Below are 19,297 nucleotides of genomic sequence, written 5' to 3' on the forward strand. Positions count from 1 at the left end.
ATTTTCTGGCATCCACTTGGTTATCTTAAACAGACTTCTAAATTCTCTTCTAGTCTCATCTATGTATTTCTTCACAAAATTCTATGGTAAAATTCTATGCTATCTTAAAGGAAGAAAATCTTCTCTGCATCTTCTTAAAAAGGTTTGCATACTTTGCTTTACAATGTAAATTTGTTATCTTGCTTTCTTTAAGGCAAGGTTAATTCTCACCAATAAGTTTTTTGGAAAAAACACAATCTAAACCTGACTGTCCTTGTTACTAGTGAGCTTTTCTATTATTTGAAACAAAACCGTATAAGATTCTTACTTGTTCTTGTTGTTTATGTCTGCATATAGGCGTGTGTAAGCTGTATGTTATGTCTATATGTTCATGTCTGTTTGTGTAATTGTTTTATGTGCAAGGTACCAAATTGGCTTATAATTAATGCGTGCTCATTAAATAAATAAGTATACTTTTCAAGTTCACGTGACTTAAATCTTCTAAAGTTTTGATAAATATATTTTCAAAATTTGATTCAAACCTTTTACCTGAATTTGTCTCTAGGTCAACATGTCTCCTTGTTATCTCAGCTCTGCCTCCTGGCCATGATCGGAGCAGCAATATCTTTTAGACATAGATAGTGAATACTGCCCTCAGCCTCTCTGGATTCCACATGGCTCCAAATGCCACGTGGAAACCTGGGACCTGAAATGGCTAATGAAAAGTAACTTATGCCAAATATTGCATAGGCCCTAGTTAATATTAACTGATAAGGGTATAAATCTAATACACCGAGTTTTTGGCTGGGAAACCATAAATATGTATTTGGTAAATTTAGCTATAACTCAAACTGGGCTTTGTATAATTTGCTCTGATAAATGGATGCCTATTTACTAACCTGAATGTATAAAAATGTTCTTATCCACACACATTGTTGCCTGGGTTTACTAATCAAACAGGATTACTAAAGGTCTTTTCACTTAACTGCTCTTGATGCAAAGTTGTAAAAGGTTTTCTTTGTCCCTTAGATAACTGGTTTAAAAATCTTATTTCATGATAAGTTCTTGTGCTCTCTGCCTTTAAAACCCTATGTCACTTCGGTTTTACTTTTCGTAATAATTTGTAATCTTATTCAACTAAATGTTTTAAGCCTTTTGTTATTTAACAAAGCTTTCCAACACAAAATTCTAAAAGTTTAAAATGACTTTGAGGAATTCCAGGGCCCTGGAGTTTCTCAAAGGATATATAAAAGAAGTATCAAAATTAATTGGCTTATGAAATAAATTAGGCTATATAGAAAAGGATTGTCAGTACTAAAGGTGTTATGGATATGTGTTCCAAAATCTTGTAAGGTTCTTAAATATCTGTGTCTTGATATAAATGCTACTGGTCATAATCTTTGTTTAATTATAATTTTTGAATGTTATGTCTTCAAATATTTCATGAAAAAACTCTGATAGGTACAGTTTCCGACAAACTTTGAGTTCATAGCTTTAAACTGAAGTTTCAAAATTATAATGAAGAAACTGATGGGTTTATAAAATTGTTCACAAAGGTCAATACAACAAAAGTTAATTGGTAAACTAGTTTTTAAAAAATTACGGGTTTTTACAATATCCTTATTTTAAAACACCGCTGGTTCTCCTAATGTTTTTCCAAATGTAAGAAAACTCTCCCTCTCTCTTCAGCTATCTATAACTAACAACAGTTTGGTAAAATATCATTTAAAATAGAGATAAGAGCATTTGTTTTCTCCTTATTTGATCCCCCCCAAAATTTAATAACTTTAAGTATCCTTATGATTATTATGGCAATGTGGCTATTTTTATAAGTTCAATGAAAATTAACTCTCTCTCTTTATAACAGGATATAATTTAAAACTTTGGATATAGGATAGCATGTCTCATTTCCATGTTGCTGACCCCTTTTTTATGTCGCCGTAGGTACTGCTTCATCCTGCTGTTCATCTTTACTCCCGGTGTGGGACAAAACACAACCTAGGAAACAGTCTTCCCAGAAACGTGGGACAGATCACTGAAAGAAAGTGCACAGAGATGCTTCTTTCAATCACCACCTGGGAAAGAGCCTTCCCAACACTGAGAAATTTATGCAATGAAAAGTAAGACCTTTTCAATCTACATATTGATCATCAATGCTTTTATGAGGAATGCCTTGATCATAAAGGGGAAAATAACATCTTCTCTACAAAAGCAGTTCTCTAAATTTTCCTGGCCTTAAAGAGGGTGTTTGTAACTTGGATGAGACATCCTGTTCTTATACAAAAGACTTGTAACTGATCAAAGATTTGGCAAAAGACTAGAGGCTTAAGAAGCAGTAATGTCCTGGACAGGTGAACTAATATTAACAAACTCTCTGGACTCAATGAACTATTTTACAGAGTCTCAACAATTGGTAATTACACTCGTTCACAGCACCTGGAGTGATGCTGCTGCAGCTGCAGAGACGATGACCTCACCAGTCCTCACCTGAAGTAAATTAAAAGGACTTGCCATGCTAATTGATACTAACTTTGCTTTAACAAAATGCTTTTTTTCTTAACTATGTCAACCTAATCTATAGCTTTTGCTTTTCCTTTTAAATAAATAAAACGGAGGATCCAATCAAGATGGTGGAATAGATGGTCCCCAGCATCACTCTCTCCCACAAATCAACCAAATTTACAACTATAAAAATGTAACATCAGCCAAGCTGGGGCCACTGGAGCTCAGGGGAAAAGGAGGAGAGACCTATGGAGTTCATGAAGGCGGGAGAAACTACAATAAGAGAAAGAAAAAGCTGCTCTGAGCATTCCGGGCCGCAGCTGCTTTAAGGCTCAAGCTGCTGAGCGCACGGAGCAGGAACCGGCAGAAGCCGCAGCTGTGCCCTTCAGATGGAGTTACTTGCAGGCAGAAGGGGAGAAGAGGGCCTTGGTGGCCCCTAGAACAGCAAGACCACTAATAGGGTTCACATGGACCCATGCAGGAGCGAGGAGCCAGAACAACTGAAAAAAGGGAGCCACTCAGAGACTGGTGAGTCATTGCAAGGGACTGACACAGGGCCTATCCCATGGGAAGTGTTTGCAGCATGGTCGGTGGGGGAGATGGGCACAATGGGAGAACACTGGAGCACACCAAGGACAGCTGATCTGCCCCCCCGTCAGCACAGGACCACTCAGAGAAGACTGGTCAGGAATGCAGAATTGCATGGGGTGCAGTTTGATGAAAAAACTCAGTCCTGGATGGATCAGAGATTCTACAGAACACAGATCCACCAGGTCTCTAGAGAGCCAGAAGTACCTATAAAGTCAACCATTAAACCCTGAGCTGCACAAAAAGCCTTCCCTAGGGAAACAGCAGCAAAGCAGCAATTTAAACAACCACACAGCTAAAGTACTGGTTCCCACAGGAAGTTCCCCCATGTTAGAAGCAAAGGACAACCTCAGAATATTCATTCTTCTCATCAGCACATGGATCATTCTCCAGGACAGATCACATATTAGGTCACAAATCAAGTCTCAATAAATTCAAAAAAATTGGAATTATCCCATGTATCTTCTCAGACCACAATGGATTAAAACTAGAAATTAATAATAAACGAAACTCTGGAAACTATACAAACACATGGAAATTAAACAGCATTCTACTTAATGATATATGGGTCCAAGAAGAAATCAAGCAGGAAATCAAAAAATTTATTGAAACTAATGAAAATAATGATACATCATACCAAAACCTGTGGGATACTGCAAAAGCAGTATTAATAGGGAAATTTATTGCATTAAATGCTCACCTCAGAAGAATGGAAAGATGGCAAGTGAACTACCTAACACTTCACCTTAAAGAACTAGAAAAACAAGAACAATCCAAACCTAAAGTTAGCAGATGGAAAGAAATCATTAAAATCAGAGCAGAACTGAATGAAATTGAAAACCAAAAAACAATTCAAAAGATCAATCAATCAAAAAGTTGGTTTTTTGAAAAGATAAATAAAATTGACAAACCATTAGCATGGCTAACAAAAGAAAAGAAGAGAGAAGACTCAAATAACAAAAATTAGAAATGAAAAAGGCGATATTACAACTGATTCATCTGAAATACAAGGAATCATTCAAGACTACTATAAACAACTATACGCCAACAAATTTGAAAATCTGGAGGAAATGGATAAATTTCTGGACACACACAAGCTCCCAAAACTGAACCATGAAGACGTAGAAAATTTGAACAGACCAATAACAATAAAGGAGATTGAAGCTGTTATCAGAAGGCTCCCAACAAAGAAAAGCCCAGGACCAGATGGATTCACAGCAGAATTTTACCAAACATTCAAACAGGAATTGACACCGATTCTTTACAAACTATTCCAAAAGATTGAAATGGACGCAAATCTCCCAAACTCATTCTATGAAGCAAACATCATCCTGATACCAAAACCAGGTAAAGATATAACCAAAAAAAGAAAACTACAGGCCGATATCCTTGATGAATATGATGCAAAAATCCTCACTAAAATACTAGCAAACAGAATACAGCAACACATACGTAAAATTATTCATCAGGATCAAGTGGGATTCATCCCAGGGATGCAAGGTTGGTTCAACATATGCAAATCAATAAATGTGATACACCATATTAATAAACTCAAACACAAGGACCATATGATCATCTCTATAGATGCTGAAAAAGCATTTGATAAAGTTCAGCACTCATTCATGACAAAGACCCTCTATAAGTTAGGTATAGAGGGAAAGTATCTCAACATAATTAAAGCCATATATGCCAAACCCATGGCCAATATCATCCTGAATGGGGAAAAGCTGAAAGCTTTTCCTTTAAGAACAGGAACTACACAAGGATGCCCACTCTCACCACTCCTATTCAACATAGTGTTGGAAGTACTAGCTAGAGCAATCAGAGAAGAGAAGGAAATAAAGGGCATCCAGATTGGAAAAGATGAAGTCCAACTGTCCCTGTTTGCAGATGACATGATCCTATATATCGAACAGCCTAAAACCTCTACAAAAAAACTGTTGGAATTGATAAATGATTTCAGCACAGTAGCAGGATACAAAATCAACACACAAAAATCAGTAGCATTTCTTTTCTCCAATAGTGAACATGCAGAACAAGAAATCAAGAAAGCCTGCCCATTTACAATAGCCACCAAAAAAATAAAATGCTTAGGAATTGAGTTAACCAAGGAGGTGAAAAATCTCTATAATGAGAACTACAAACCACTGCTGAGAGAAATTAGAGAGGATACAAGAAAATGGAAAGATATCCCATGCTCTTGGATTGGAAGAATCAACATAGTGAAAATGTCCATACTACCCAAAGTGATATACAAATTCAATGCAATCCCCATCAAAATTCCAATGACATTTTTCTCAGAAATGGAAAAAACTATCCAGACATTTATATGGAACAATAAAAGACCACGCATAGCCAAAGCAATGCTGAGCAAAAAAAATAAAGCTGGAGGCATAACACTACCTGACTTTAAGCTATACTACAAAGCTATAATAACCAAAACAGTATGGTACTGGCATAAAAACAGACACACTGATCAATGGAATAGAATAGAGAATCCAGAAATCAACCCACACACTTACTTCCATCTGATCTTTGACAAAGGCACCAAGCCTATTCACTGGGGAAGGGACTGCCTCTTCAGCAAATGGTGCTGGGATAACTGGATATCCATATGCAGGAGAATGAAACTAGACCCATACCTCTCACCATATACTAAAATCAACTCAAAATGGATTAAGGATTTAAATATACACCCTGAAACAATAAAACTTCTTAAAGAAAACATAGGAGAAACACTTCAGGAAATAGGACTGGGCACAGACTTCATGAATACGACCCCAAAAGCACGGGCAACCAAAGGAAAAATAAACAAATGGGATTATATCAAACTAAAAAGCTTCTGCACAGCAAAAGAAACAATTAACAGAGTTAAAAGACAACCAACAGAGTGGGAGAAAATATTTGCAAAATATACATCTGACAAAGGATTAATATCCAGAATATATAAGGAACTCAAACAACTTTACAAGAAGAAAACAAGCAACCCAATTAAAAAATGGGCAAAAGAGCTAAGTAGGCATTTCTCTAAGGAAGATATACAAATGGCCAACAGACATATGAAAAAATGCTCAACATCACTCAGCATCCGGGAAATGCAAATCAAAACCACATTGAGATACCATCTCACCCCAGTTAGGATGGCTAAAATCCAAAAGACTCTGAACGATAAATGCTGGCGAGGTTGCAGAGAAAAAGGAACTCTCATACACTGTTGGTGGGACTGCAAAATGGTGCAGCCTCTATGGAAAATGGTATGGAGGTTCCTCAACAATTGCAGATCTACCATATGACCCAGCTATCCCACTGTTGGGAATATACCCAGAGAAATGGAAATCATCAAGTCGAAGGTATACCTGTTCCCCAATGTTCATCGCAGCACTCTTTACAATAGCCAAGAGTTGGAACCAGCCCAAATGTCCATCATCAGATGAGTGGATACGGAAAATGTGGTACATCTACACAATGGAATACTACTCAGCTATAAAAACGAATGAAATACTGCCATTTGCAACAACATGGATGGACCTTGAGAGAATTATATTAAGTGAAACAAGTCAGGCACAGAAAGAGAAATACCACATGTTCTCACTTATTGGTGGGAGCTAAAAACTAATATATAAATTCACACACACACACACACACACACACACACACATACAAAAAAAAAAAAAACCAGGGGGGGGGGGGAGAAGATATAACAACCACAATTACTTGAAGTTGATAGGACAAGCAAACAGAAAGGACATTGTTGGGGGGGAGGGGGGAGGGAGAAGGGAGGGAGGTTTTGGTGATGGGGAGCAATAATCAGCCACAATGTATATCGACAAAATAAAATTAAAAATAAATTAATTAATTAATTAATTAAAAAAAGAAGCAAAGGACAAAAAATTAGTTCCGGCCCAGGCAAACCACCAGCACCTTGGGGCCTGCCTGGGAACTGGAGGCTTGGATCTGGGGACCAGACCCCACTCCCACTTCCAAGCAAACTGCACCAGTGCCTCGGGGCCAGCCTGGGGACCTGAAGCATGGAGAAGGGGACTGGCCCCCCTCTCACAACCAGGCACACCACGTCAGCACCTTGGGGCCCACCCAGGGACCTGAGGCAAGGAGAAGGGGACCGGACCTCTCTCCCACAACCAGGCACACCACGCCAGCACCTTGGGCCCCTCCCAGGGACCCAGGGCATGGAGAAGGGGACCAGACCACCCTACCTCGCCAGGCACACTGAGCCAGCACCTTGGGGCCCACCCAAGGTATAGAGTCAGAGACCGGACCACCCTCCCACAACCAGGCACACCAAGCCAGTGCCTTTGGTTCCATCCAGTGACCCAAGGCATGGAGCCAGGAACCAGACCCTCCTCCCACAACAAGGCACACCACGCCAGTATTTCGGGGCCCACCCAGGGACCCAAGGCAAGGAGAAGGGGACTGGACCTCCCTCCCACAACCAGGGACACCATGCCAGCACCTCGGGGCCCACCTGGCCCAGAGGCATGCAGAAGGGGACTAGACCCTCCTCCCACACCAGGCACAAAACGCCAGCACCTCGGGGCCCACCTGGGTACCCGAGGCATGGAGAGAGGGACCGGACCCTCCTCCCACAACCAGGCACACTGTGCCAGCACCTCAGCGCCCACCCAGGGACCCGGGACATGTAGAAGGGGACTGGACCCCTCTCCCACAATCAGGCACATGGCGCCAGCGCCTTGGGCCCTGCCCAGGGACTAGAGGCATGGAGAAGGGGACCAAACACACCCCACAACCAGGCATACCTCCAGTGCCAAGGAGCATGCCAAAAACAGCACCCCCACGTGGGTGGCCCACCACAATAACCATGGCTGCTGCAAAAGCAGCTAGACGCCACAGCCACCACCCAGAAGGTCCACCAACCACTGGAGTGCATTCACACAAGAAGAGTCACCAGCAGAGACAAAGAAAAGAAGAGGATGTCTCTTTCCACAAAACTCATTTCAGAGTGACAGAAGAAGCATCTGCTCTATGATAATATTGGGGGACCTCATCACACCTCTCAGCACTGGACAGATCATCTAGGCACCAAGTTAACAGAGTAACCATTATTTTCTCAGAAGGAGAGAAGAAATCTAGGGCAATTAGAGGGGGGAGGGGGAGGGAATGGGGGAAGGGGAGAGGTTGGACAAGGGGCATAAAGAATAATTATGATTTGTAACAATATATATGCTAGTAATATTGATTTAATCAACATATCTCAATGTTCAACCCCAAAAATGTATAATCGATTTTGATTCAATAAATAAAATAAATTTTTAAAAATAAATAAATAAATAAATAAAACGAGGGAGATCTGGAATATACTGTAAAGCATATGTACTTCACAGGGCCTGGTTTTCCAAAGCCTTGCAGTTTCAAATATTGACCTTGTGGAGGACTGGAAATTTCCCTCAGGGTATAAGTCTCTGTTGCAAGATAAGAATTGTGGCACAGCAAGGTTGCTGGCTCAAAGACAGACTAGTTACTGATTGTTACGTAAAGATACTGAGAATTGCTATAGGAAGGAATGTTTGCTAAGATCGAACTGTTGTTGATAGGACCCCTTACTTGCCTTACTGGAATGTCATCTGGCTTGTTTCACTGAAAGTTACCAGCCTATACTGTTAAACTATAACACCACTTTTGTTCTCTTCCTATAACTTCCTGGTCTGGAAAATAAATGCAGGGAGAACCCCAATTTGGTGTTAATTTCCCAAGAAAGGGATGGCTCTCACTTGAGACTCCCAAAGGGAGATTAACCACTTTGGGGCCTCTCACTGCTCAGAAGAGGTGGGCTTTGAGTAATCCTTTCATCTCCATCACCCAGGGGAAGTGGGGTGACAAATCCGTGGGGGGTGAAGTAACGCAAAGCAACAAGAGGTGGCTGCAAGGTGCCTGGGAATCTTCCACTTCCACAGCCTTTCTCTTTGGCACAGCTCCACTTTTGTCTCTAAGTCCCTTATAAGCTTCAACTTCTCCCTCCTGGGGTTGCAGATGAAGCAGCTGCATAGCACCCAGATTGATACTCCATTTCCTGTAAGTAATTCATCCATCAACAACAATAATAATAATAATAACAACAACTCCTTGTAAACTATATGGAGTTGCCTGCTTTGTTCTTTGTGTTTTTTGTTTTATTTTTTGTTTATTTTGTTTTTGGTTTTGAGGGTAGTATAAAAAGGGGTTTGATTCTTTTTAAAAATGCACTCTCAAAGGAACACTCATCTCTGAAGCCCTGAAAAATACTGTAATTTTCAGTCTTCCCATGCTAATAATATCTCTGTGTCTTAATTCTGTATGTGATGCTCACAAAGGTTCTAAGTTCAAAAAAGAAGTATAAATATTTGTGAATCATTTGATTACAGAGTGTGTTCTACTGAATTGCAATACTTAGAAATGAAGGAATTTTAAAATAAATCTTGGTATTTTTCTACAGCATTCAGTAAATGTTCTGGACTAACTATATGCTAGGTTTTGTACTGGGCATGACAGATTCACAGGTTAATAATAAGATATAGTAGCCTACTCAATGCTTTTACTGGAGTGCTTTAAATTTCTGGACTTCTCAGAATTCTGATATTTTAATTCCAATTCTTTTTTATCATCTTCTAGAAGCTCCAATTGCTGTTCGAGGTTGTGTATCTCTTTGTGGAATATTTCATTTCTAGTCACTCTTCTAATTCTTTGACCTTTTGCTGATGCTGAATTCTCTCTTCTTCAAGGAGCTGGATGAGCTTTGCGTGTTCATCTAAAGCTTTCAGGTGACCCAGCGGATCAGGGACAGAGTTCTGTAGCAGAAGGTGGCTTTGTCTCTTTAGCTTGTTTTGTTCAATGAACATCTCTTGTGCAAATGACTCTGCTTTCTTTCAAAGGTCCTTCTCCAGTTCCAGGTTTACTTGCATTTCCTCATACTCTTCTACTGCTAATATGGACACTCTTTTTCTAAGACTTTTCTGTGCTCAAGAACTTCTGAATTTAAAACAGCCTTTTCTAGGGCCAGCCCATGGCTCACTTGGGAGAGTATGGTGCTGATAACACTAGGGCCAAGGGTTTGGATCCCTATATACGGATGGCCAGAGAGCGTGGTACTGACAACACCAAGTCAAGGGTTAAGATCCCCTTACCGGTCATCTTTAAAAAAAAAAAACAAAAAAGAAACCAACTATAGTAAGGAAGCCTCACAGAGCACAGCTGAACAGATTGGAATTAAGTATTTTCACTTTCAATTCCAAGGGTGTCCCTTTTCAAACTTTTTCTCTCTGGAATGTAACGATAGGAAAGGGTTCACACGCTCAGGGACTTTTCCGTGTTGCCTGCAGTGTTATCCAGGAGGTATGGTTATGCCATTGCTGAGCTCAATTTGAGGCAGGACATTTGAGTGAGTAAATTCTACCAACATCTTGTGATCCATAACAGGATTCTCAGGGGCTCAATCAAAACCTGACCTCCTGGCCCCAGGAGGACAACCACAGGCACAGGTCAGTTGAGGGGGAGGCCTCATGAGCATGGGAGCAGGAGTGGAGCCTTGTGAGACCACATCACCCCTTCATAGGCTCAGCTGCTGGGCCCAGTGGGCTAAGAGCTTTCCCTTAATACCCCCATCTTATTTTGCCAGAGAGGAGGGGACTTCACTGTACTTTATCTCCAGCCCTTGTCAGTTCACCCAATACCAGGAGTGAATTCCCCAGTTGGTAACATCAGGGAAAGTAAACATTCCTTTGACACATTTGCCTAGCAGGTCCTTCTTGTAACAGGTGATGCAGCCTGGCTCTGTCTTTCAAACCAAGGGCAGAGCTCTTCCCAACTCTGACCCTTGTCCCCAGGCAGTAAGCCCACCAGTGCAGAATCCCACCCCTCCACCTCAGGAGCAGTCTGTCCCCTCCAGCCCCGACCTGGCCTGGGTGGGGAAGTCAGGGTAGCCTGATTTGCAGGCTTGGCTGTCTTCAGTTCAGCTCTGACCCCAGCACCAGCCCTTAAACACAATTGGAAAGCCATGGCTTCTGAGCTGAGGGGTAAACAGCTTCTGACCCCTATCGGCCCAGAGGATGTGGGGGAGCTAGCCTAATGAGCTCATCATGCATGCTACTCAGGGACAGGAGACAGGAGACAGGAGGCAGCTGAGGTCTCCATCTCAAGTTCTTTGGGAAAGGGTAAAGTGCTCAGGCTAGCAGAGTGGCAGAGCTGAGAGACTGTTGGAGTTCTGTCCCTCCCCAGGCCTCTTCCAACCCACAATCCCTGCCACACCCCCACCCCATGAAGCTGCAAGAGACAAGGTCCAAAAGGGGAGGCTTTTAATACAAAGACTGTGGGGCCTGGCCTGGGAAGGACTTAAATAAGGAAGATGAGTGTCAGGAGCCAGCAGCTGGAGGTATGGGGACCCTGCGGAGTGGGATGATGCAGACAGAGTTCCGAGCCTCTTTGATCCGCCACCATCGGCCAAGCCTGCCAGGGACAATAGAAGAAGTTAAGACCTGGCCCAGCCCCACTCCCAGTCTCCAACCCCATTCTCACTCAGGTGCCCTGTCAGCACACCTTGCCCCTCACACTCATCCCTTGAGGGGCACTGCTTACCTGTGTTCCTGCCCCACCCCAGCCACCAGGAAGTCCCCAGCGCTGGAGAACTTGAGGCTGTTGATAAAACCCACCTGAGGAGAGAGAGGGAAAATACAGAAAACACAAGGACAGCTATCCACCACAGTCCCCAACATCAGTCAACGGCTTGGCCTTACCAGGCCTGGGTAAAATCCCTGCTCTGCCTACTGCCACCTGGTTACCTGGGCCAGCCCTTACCACCCAGGGCCTCAGCCCCCACAGCTGGGAGATGGGGGTAAGCCTGGCACCAGCCTGGCAGTGAGTTTGTGAGGTTGAAGGAAACAGTATATACCAAGCATGTCAAGGCTGTGGCCTAAAGGCTAGCTCCCAGAAACTCCATGACCGTCACCACTGACCCGTGCCCTGCACTCTCAGCACAAGTCACTGGCAGATCTTGCCATTCTCCTCCAGGTCGCCCCAGTGTGGATGGTCAAGTCCACATGCTCTAGTCTGGCAGTCGATGTGGCACTAGCCATACAGAGCAATCATGACGCCAGGCCTCTATGCCTTTGCCCATGCTGTTCCCTGCCCTGTACCCCAGCACCCAGGGCAGGGCCTAGGACAGGGAGGGGAACGGAGGAGGGGATATGTGGGAAGAAGGGAGAGGAAGGAGGAGAGAGGGTTCCTGCCGGGCCCTGTGCTAGGAGCTGGTTCTGCCCTGAGGAGGCGCACTTCTGTCAGGAAGAAAGATGTTACAGAGCTAATTCCTGGGGCCATGAGCTCTGGGGCCTCAGGAGTGCGGCAAAGACAGGCTAAGCATTCAAGCTCCACTCACCAGGGGGATGTCACAGAGAAGGTCAAGCCGCCGGAAGCCCTCCCCACACTGCCAAAGCCGCACACTGGAGCTGTGGGAGCCTAGGGGGACAGGGAGACAGTGAGCAACCCCAGCACCAGCCCACCCTGTGGCCACCCCCACCCCCACCGCCTCACAGGATACCCACCTGTGGCCACGACGTCTGTGTTGAGTAGGGCTGCCACTGACGACACCCAGAAGGGCTGCTCCAGGCCCGGCTCCCCCCGCAGCCCATGAGCTTCACGCTGCAGGGCAAGAGGCCGCTTCTTGGAGAGCCCCCACAAGGCCACGGAGCTACAGACAGGGAGTACAGACAGTGACAGGGCCAGGAGGAGGAGAAAAAGGCACACGGCAGGTAGCGATCAAGTGCACACACAAGCCGTGTGATGTGGACAAATGGACAAGGTCATCTGAACACTCAGCCTCAGTGTACTCATCTGTGAAAGGGGGTTACAATAGCACCCCCAATGGGGAGAGCTCTCTGAGGCAAATTCAGCGCCTGGAAGGCAGCAAGTGCTCAGAAGCAGTAGCAGCAGTCGGAGACATCGAAAAGGCAGCTCTTACCCATCATCTGCACCCGACACCATGTGCTCCTCGTTGATGAGATGGACGCAGTCGATGGAGCCCCTGGAGAAAGGGGCTGTGAGCCACATGGCCCAACGCCCCCCAGCCCATGTAGCCCCCACCTGGCATGGCAGGCAGCCTTACTGGTGGCCATAGAAGACAAGCTGGGACTCCTCGGGAATCTTCCAAACACGCACAGTCCCATCCCGGCCCCCAGCTGTCACACAGCACTCCCGGCTCAGGGCATCCAGTGCAGCCACAGCGTCCTGGTGCCCGAAGCTGGAAGGCAAGACAGAGTAGGACAGACATCACACAGGAACTTGTGCACGCACATCCACACACCCTCTCCCCATGCACTCACAGCGTCTCCACATAGGAGTTCTCTGACACATTCCACACCTTCACAGAGCGGTCATAGGATGTGCTGTAGAGCTGGTGCGTGCCTCTGCGGAATGCCAGCCCCTAAGGGTGCAAGGAGAGAGGGCAAAATGGGACCTAGACTACAGCAGGCAAGACAGAGGTCAGGCCCAGAGAGGATTTCCTGAAAAGCAAGTCATGTGGCACAGGGAGCCAGCTCCTCCAGAGAACACTCTGTGGAGCCTTTCTATGTGGTCCTGTCAGGAGCATGCCCGCCCTCCCTTGAGCAGATGCAGACTTCTCAAGGCCCTCCCTGACCCCTGTGCAAGCTCAATCCAGTCTCCTCCCCATCCTTCAGCCCATTTATGTCCTTTACAGCAACACTCACTACCCCAGAGTGCAGGACAGGAACCCTAGGGCCCAGGACCAAGCCTGGCCCACTCAGCAGGAACTCGCTAAATATCCACCAAGGAAGGCCTAGCTCCTCACCGACACAGCATCCCGGTGTCCAGTGAAGGTGTACAGATGCCGGCAGCTCTGAGCCTCCCAAATGAGAATGAGCTTGCTGCGGTCACCCGAGGCCTGTGGGGATTAAGGACAATGGCCACAGGTACCCACTGTACACCCAGACTTCCCATCTGCCCCCACAGCCAACATGGCCTTACAAGGTACTTGCCATCGGAGGAGATGGCCATGCAGAGGACGTGGCTGCTGTGACCAGGGGGCTGCCCCTCGTCACCCTTCTTGACTCGAGGAATCACATGCAGCTTCCGTCCACTCTCCACGCTCCCTGCCACCGGGGAAGGACAGATGCCACTGGGGTGGGGGGATAGGGCTGGCCGGCAACCCCCTTCAAGGGGCAGCATGGAAAAAGTCCTGGACTTGGGTCAGAGGACCTGGTTCAGCCACTGTGAGCCTCTGGACAAGTCACCTCAGTTTCCCCATCTGTTAACTGGGGACAATAGTCCCAAAAGGCAGCCATAAAGTCCAAAGAAGAGAAGAGATGAAAAAGTGCTTGAGACTGATGGTGTGAATTCTTACTGTTACTAACAGGGCTGGTCAGTTAGCTCAGCTGATTAGAGTATGGTGTTATAACACCAAGGTCAAGGGTTAAGAACCCCATACTGGCCAGCCACAAAACCAAAAACAAACAAACAAAACACCATGGGTGAATGGGGACAGTGCTCAGCCATTGAAGGTTTCCGCAAATGTCTTCTTGTCCAACCACCCACCTTCAGCATCATCACCCTGACTTTGCTCAGTCATCTCCAGGGACAAGGAGCTCATAAGCCCCCCTGTTGGGCAGAAGCTTCCACTATCACCCAGAAAGTACCTCTGTGAGAGCAAACCTGACTCCAGAGGCTCCCCCTATCAGGGCTCAGTTTGCTGTGGCCATTCCCTCTTCCCATAACAGCCCTCCTGGATGTCCCCTGGGGGCCACACTCAGGCACTCACTCACACTTAATGATGGTGCAGTCTTTGGCAGCAGAGAAGATGGCCAAGTCATCAGGGGTGATGACCAAACATGTGATGGAGAGCTGGTGGCCCCGTAAAATTCGAATGTCACCTGGGGCTGGGGCCTGAATCTGGGCAAACAGGGAACTGGGTCACTGCAGCTAGGGGCATGAAGGCACCCGCCCCCCACCCCCACCTCCAATGCCATCCTTCCCAACCCACCCTGGAAAGAAGGAAAACAAGACCCAAGGCTGTAAGGACCAGACCTTTACCTGACCCTATCTGCCCAAGTGTTCACTATGTTCTAGAGCTAAGACTCCTCACAGCCTGAGCTCCCACTGGACCATCTGCCTTCCAACCCATGTGGGGCCTCCAATTCCCTCCAACCTTACACCAAAGTGTTATGCCCTCTCACCTCCTTTGCCACCGACTTCTGCAATCTGCCCCTCTGCTCGAGCTGCATGGAGAGGAGAGGAGTGAGGTCCTGTAAACAGGACCAGACCAACCCCTTCCCACCCCAACCCTCCCTCCACACTGACCACATCCTCCTTCAGGCGTCCTGCCACCTGGTCCTCCTCAAATGCACGGGCCTCAGCCTTCTCCTCCTCTGTGCAGGACAGAATAGACCAAGTAAACCAAAGCTGAGATCCTACGTTTCCCTTCCCAATTTATCCCCACCCCAAGCCTCAGAGCTGAGCCCTGAGGGAATTTCAGGCTTCCTCAGCAGAAGGTAGGGATGGTTTGATGGTCTCCTTCTACCTTTACTTATCAGATCAGTCTAAAGCCCCTTGCAGGTCTGGCCTGCCCCAGGAGGCCCATCAGAGCTCCTGGCCACCCCCACAGGGCAGCCAGCACCAGCAGACCTGGCAGCCCGCTGAGTACCTATGTCAGTCACCTATCAGGTGGCCGGGGCTGCACAGCAGGCAGCATGCAGGCTTAGGCACAGGCCCTGCCCCTCGCCTGGCCTGCCCACTGGCTCACCTTGCTGCCTGAGCTGCTCAAGGTAGAGCTTGGCCAGGCGCAGTTTCTTCTCCTGTGCAGTCTCCTCCAGCTCCTCCTCCTCCTCCTCAGTCTTCCTTGGAGCTAGGCTGCAGGCAGGAGAAGTCAGGGAAGAAGGGGGCTCACCCCACTCCTCCTAGGCCTGTGCCTCCTTGATGCTTTCCCTGCCACCCAACCTTCCCCATCCCTGCCAGCCCTCATGGCCAATGATTTCATGTGCAGAAAACTAAAGGATATGACTTACCAAACTAAAAGGCCCCACTCAGTGCCCAGCATAAGGGTGAAAATATCCAAACCTCAAAGAGATCACTGTGAAATCTCTCTACTCGAGGGGAAAGAGAAGGTTCTACATGCTTTTGAGAAAAATCAGGCCATGCATAAAGGGTCAGAAATCAAAATGGCTTCAGATATCTCAACAGCAACACTGAGAACAAGAAGACAAAGGAGCCTCACACACAAAACTCTGAAGGAAAATGCTAGCCTCTGGAATGCCATGCCCAGTTGAAGCATCAATGACGAATGAAGATACTGTCAAATGTACAAGGTGCCACAGAATTGGCCCTTTGTCCTTTTTTAAGAAGGATAGAGGATCTGCTCCCCAAACAAGAGGGTAAACTAAGATGGGATACCAGAAACAGGAGACCCAACACAGAGACAGAAAAGGCAGATCCCAGAACAACAACCACCCCCAGACATGGGGTCAGCCAGTCTGGGTCAGATCCAAGGACCCAAGAGGCAGACATGTCTGGACTGTCATAACCCTAGACTCATTGTCACAGCACCATCCTTTATCCTGAGGATAAGTTTCCAGGTGAATCTTAACTGGTTTTGCCTTGACCTTGTACTGATGAAATTCCTGCTTTCCCCTCCATTCCCCAGTCATGAGACCAGCTGAGGGCACTCCCTTTACTCAAAGATAGGTCTTGCTTTGGACTACTCCCAGGAGTGGAAGGTGGATCATGGGAACTCAGAAGCAGAAAATCCAGGGCAGCCCACTCACTCTCATCACGGGCCTGCAGATACCTAGTCTCTGCCAGTTGCTCCAACTGTGTTTTCCAGGACTCACCCATAACCTTGCCCACAACTTTCCCAGAAGGGACCTTGAAAACTCTCAGGAAAGCCAAGGCCAAACCATTCCTCAGAGCCCATCGAGTGCCCCATGCCAGGCAAGCCTTTGGCCAATAGGGCTGATGCTGCCCCTCCCTTACACAACCAAGGTTAACACTTCAACTTAGTTTACCCAAACTGATCAATCTACTGTTAAAGGATTTACCCCTAGGAAGCAGAACTCTAAATAAAAGCAAGGGAAGCAAACACTGTATAATTCCATGCATACAGCATTCTGAAAAAGGCAGAACTCTAGGCACAGTGGTTAGCAGGGACTGGGAGAGGGGGAGGGGCTGACTGTAAGGAGCAGGGGGTAATTTTGGAGGGTGATGAAACCCTTTTATATCTTCGTGGTGGTGGTAGTTACATGACTGTGTGCATTTGTCAAAACTCACAGAACTGAACACTGAAAAAAGTGAGTTACTGTATATAAATTACACCTGAATGAAAACTTTTTTTTTTTAATTTGAAGAAGATGAAGAAATAAAGAAAACCAAAGAAATTATTAATTCAAGTCAGGAATGACAGTAGGGGCTTCAAAGTTTCTGCAAATGTTCGAGTTCATAATCGAAATGGTAGGTACACAGAGGTTCACCAATTTATCACTTTTTTGTATTTAATACATCACAACACAACATTGTAAAAATATTTAAAAGTGCTTAGCACAGGGCCTGACACACACCAACCCACAATAACCTTAGGATTAAAAAAAGTATATTTAGTCTTTCTGTGAGCAAGTAAGGGAACACATACTCAATCTTAGAAGCAGGATTTCTAAAGCCAACTCATAAGGAAGGCACTAGAACTCCCTAGCATGAGAGCCTCCATCATCCCTCAGGCTCAGGCCTGACACCTTGCCCAACCCTCTGAAACCCGGCAACCACCCCCATCACCTGAAGAACCGAGGGTAGCATTTAAAGCCCTTCACAATATGGATACAGCCACCACCTACCCTTCCATCTTTTCCACCTCCCGTTTTGGCACGCTTACATCCCAGACTTTTCTTTGATCCCTGAATGCCTTCCCTACCTCTCCACCAGAGACCCTCATCTCTCCAGGCCCTATTTAAATGTCCCTCCTCCGTTCCCAGAACACATATCCCCCTACAACACATTCTCTCTTCACCAGCCTGCTCATCTCTGTACTCCCAACAGTGAAGCCGGTGCCTGGCAAGCTAAGAGTCGGCGGAGGAGCTGGCTCATGTGGTTAGAGCATAGTGTTGGTAACACCAAGGTCAAGGGTTTGGATGCCTGTACTTGCCAGCCACCAAAGAAAAAGTCAGGTGGGGAGGGACCAGTAAATGGGAAATTGGGGGGAAACAGAATGAAGAACTAGGGAGCATTTCTTGCATCCCTCTCCCCTCGCCTGCCAGTCACCGTGCTTTCCTCCTTGCCATGAACCAGGGAAGTCTCAATGGTCTCCCATTGGCCCTGGGGTCCTTCCTACACGGACTCCATAGAGGAGATGAGACTTCTCAGGGCCAGAAATTGGGGGAAACAGCCACGATCTGAGAGCCAAGGGCCAGAGTCTTGAGTTCTAGGCCGAGCTCTGCACGGATTAACTGAGTCTTCCAGACATCGTGGGCCTGTTTTCTCTTACACTAGGTGGAAAAGAACAGCTCACCTCTCGCTCTCAGAATCGCTGGAGATTTCCTCATTCATCTTGCCGCCACCTTTGGACTTGCCCCTGTCCCCCGCAGAGTCGTCCTGGGGATTATATGGTCCTTTCTTTGGTCTGACGTACCGACCACGCCAGCCTGACCTAAGGCCCCTCCGGTCCCTCGAGAGCCCCAGGACTGGGAAAGTCGGTGGCTCCCGAGTAAAGCGCCAGGCTTTCCAGGAGGGACGAAGCTGACTCCGGCTGGGGTCCCGGGCGAAAGGATGGAGAGAGGCCCGGGCACGGTTCCCACTGTTGGGATGACTGTTGTCCCAGTAGCAGGACTGACCGCGGCCCGTGGAAGCGCCATGCTCACCTTTCGCCGCCGCTTGCCGGCTCCTGCACCAGCCCCGGCCCCTGAGGCCGGCTTGACACGCTTATGAGTTGCTGCCGTTGCCAACATGCTGCCCACCGTCTGCGTAGCACCAGCCGCTAAGGAACTCACGTGGCAGCTAAACCCCTGCCGCACCACAAGTCCCCTGGCCGGGATAGGCTTCCACTGCCCAGCGGGCCCCTCCTCCCGCCGCCCCATTGGGTCCTTCAGCAGGCTCTGTCACGCCCCCAGGCGCTCATAGGATAGACGCTGTGGCCACGCCCCTAAAGAGACTATAGGGTCCCTTCTCAAGCTCTAGTAGGAAGCCGGCTTCTCCCCGGCACTTCCGGCCAGAGGCTGCGGCGCGTGCGCTCTGCTGC

The 19,297-nt window shown here is 46.8% G+C and overlaps 1 protein-coding gene across 1 annotated transcript; it reads right to left on the reverse strand.

Moving 5' to 3' along the window:
• Positions 1-11,355: 11,355 nt before the first annotated feature.
• Positions 11,356-19,101, reverse strand: RRP9 (ribosomal RNA processing 9, U3 small nucleolar RNA binding protein). Its single transcript, XM_063114693.1, has 15 exons — positions 18,921-19,101; positions 18,572-18,654; positions 15,824-15,930; positions 15,382-15,449; positions 15,258-15,299; positions 14,847-14,973; positions 14,053-14,177; positions 13,877-13,969; positions 13,392-13,492; positions 13,175-13,309; positions 13,031-13,093; positions 12,615-12,760; positions 12,449-12,528; positions 11,653-11,726; positions 11,356-11,523 (listed from the first exon to the last, which is right to left on the reverse strand). The coding sequence occupies exons 1-15, from the start codon at positions 19,005-19,007 to the stop codon at positions 11,430-11,432; spliced, it is 1,425 nt and encodes a 474-aa protein (XP_062970763.1). The 5' UTR covers positions 19,008-19,101; the 3' UTR covers positions 11,356-11,429.
• Positions 19,102-19,297: the final 196 nt, after the last annotated feature.

The sequence above is a fragment of the Cynocephalus volans genome, chromosome 11, assembly GCF_027409185.1.
Source record: "Cynocephalus volans isolate mCynVol1 chromosome 11, mCynVol1.pri, whole genome shotgun sequence".
In the NCBI taxonomy this organism is placed as follows: Eukaryota; Metazoa; Chordata; class Mammalia; order Dermoptera; family Cynocephalidae; genus Cynocephalus; species Cynocephalus volans.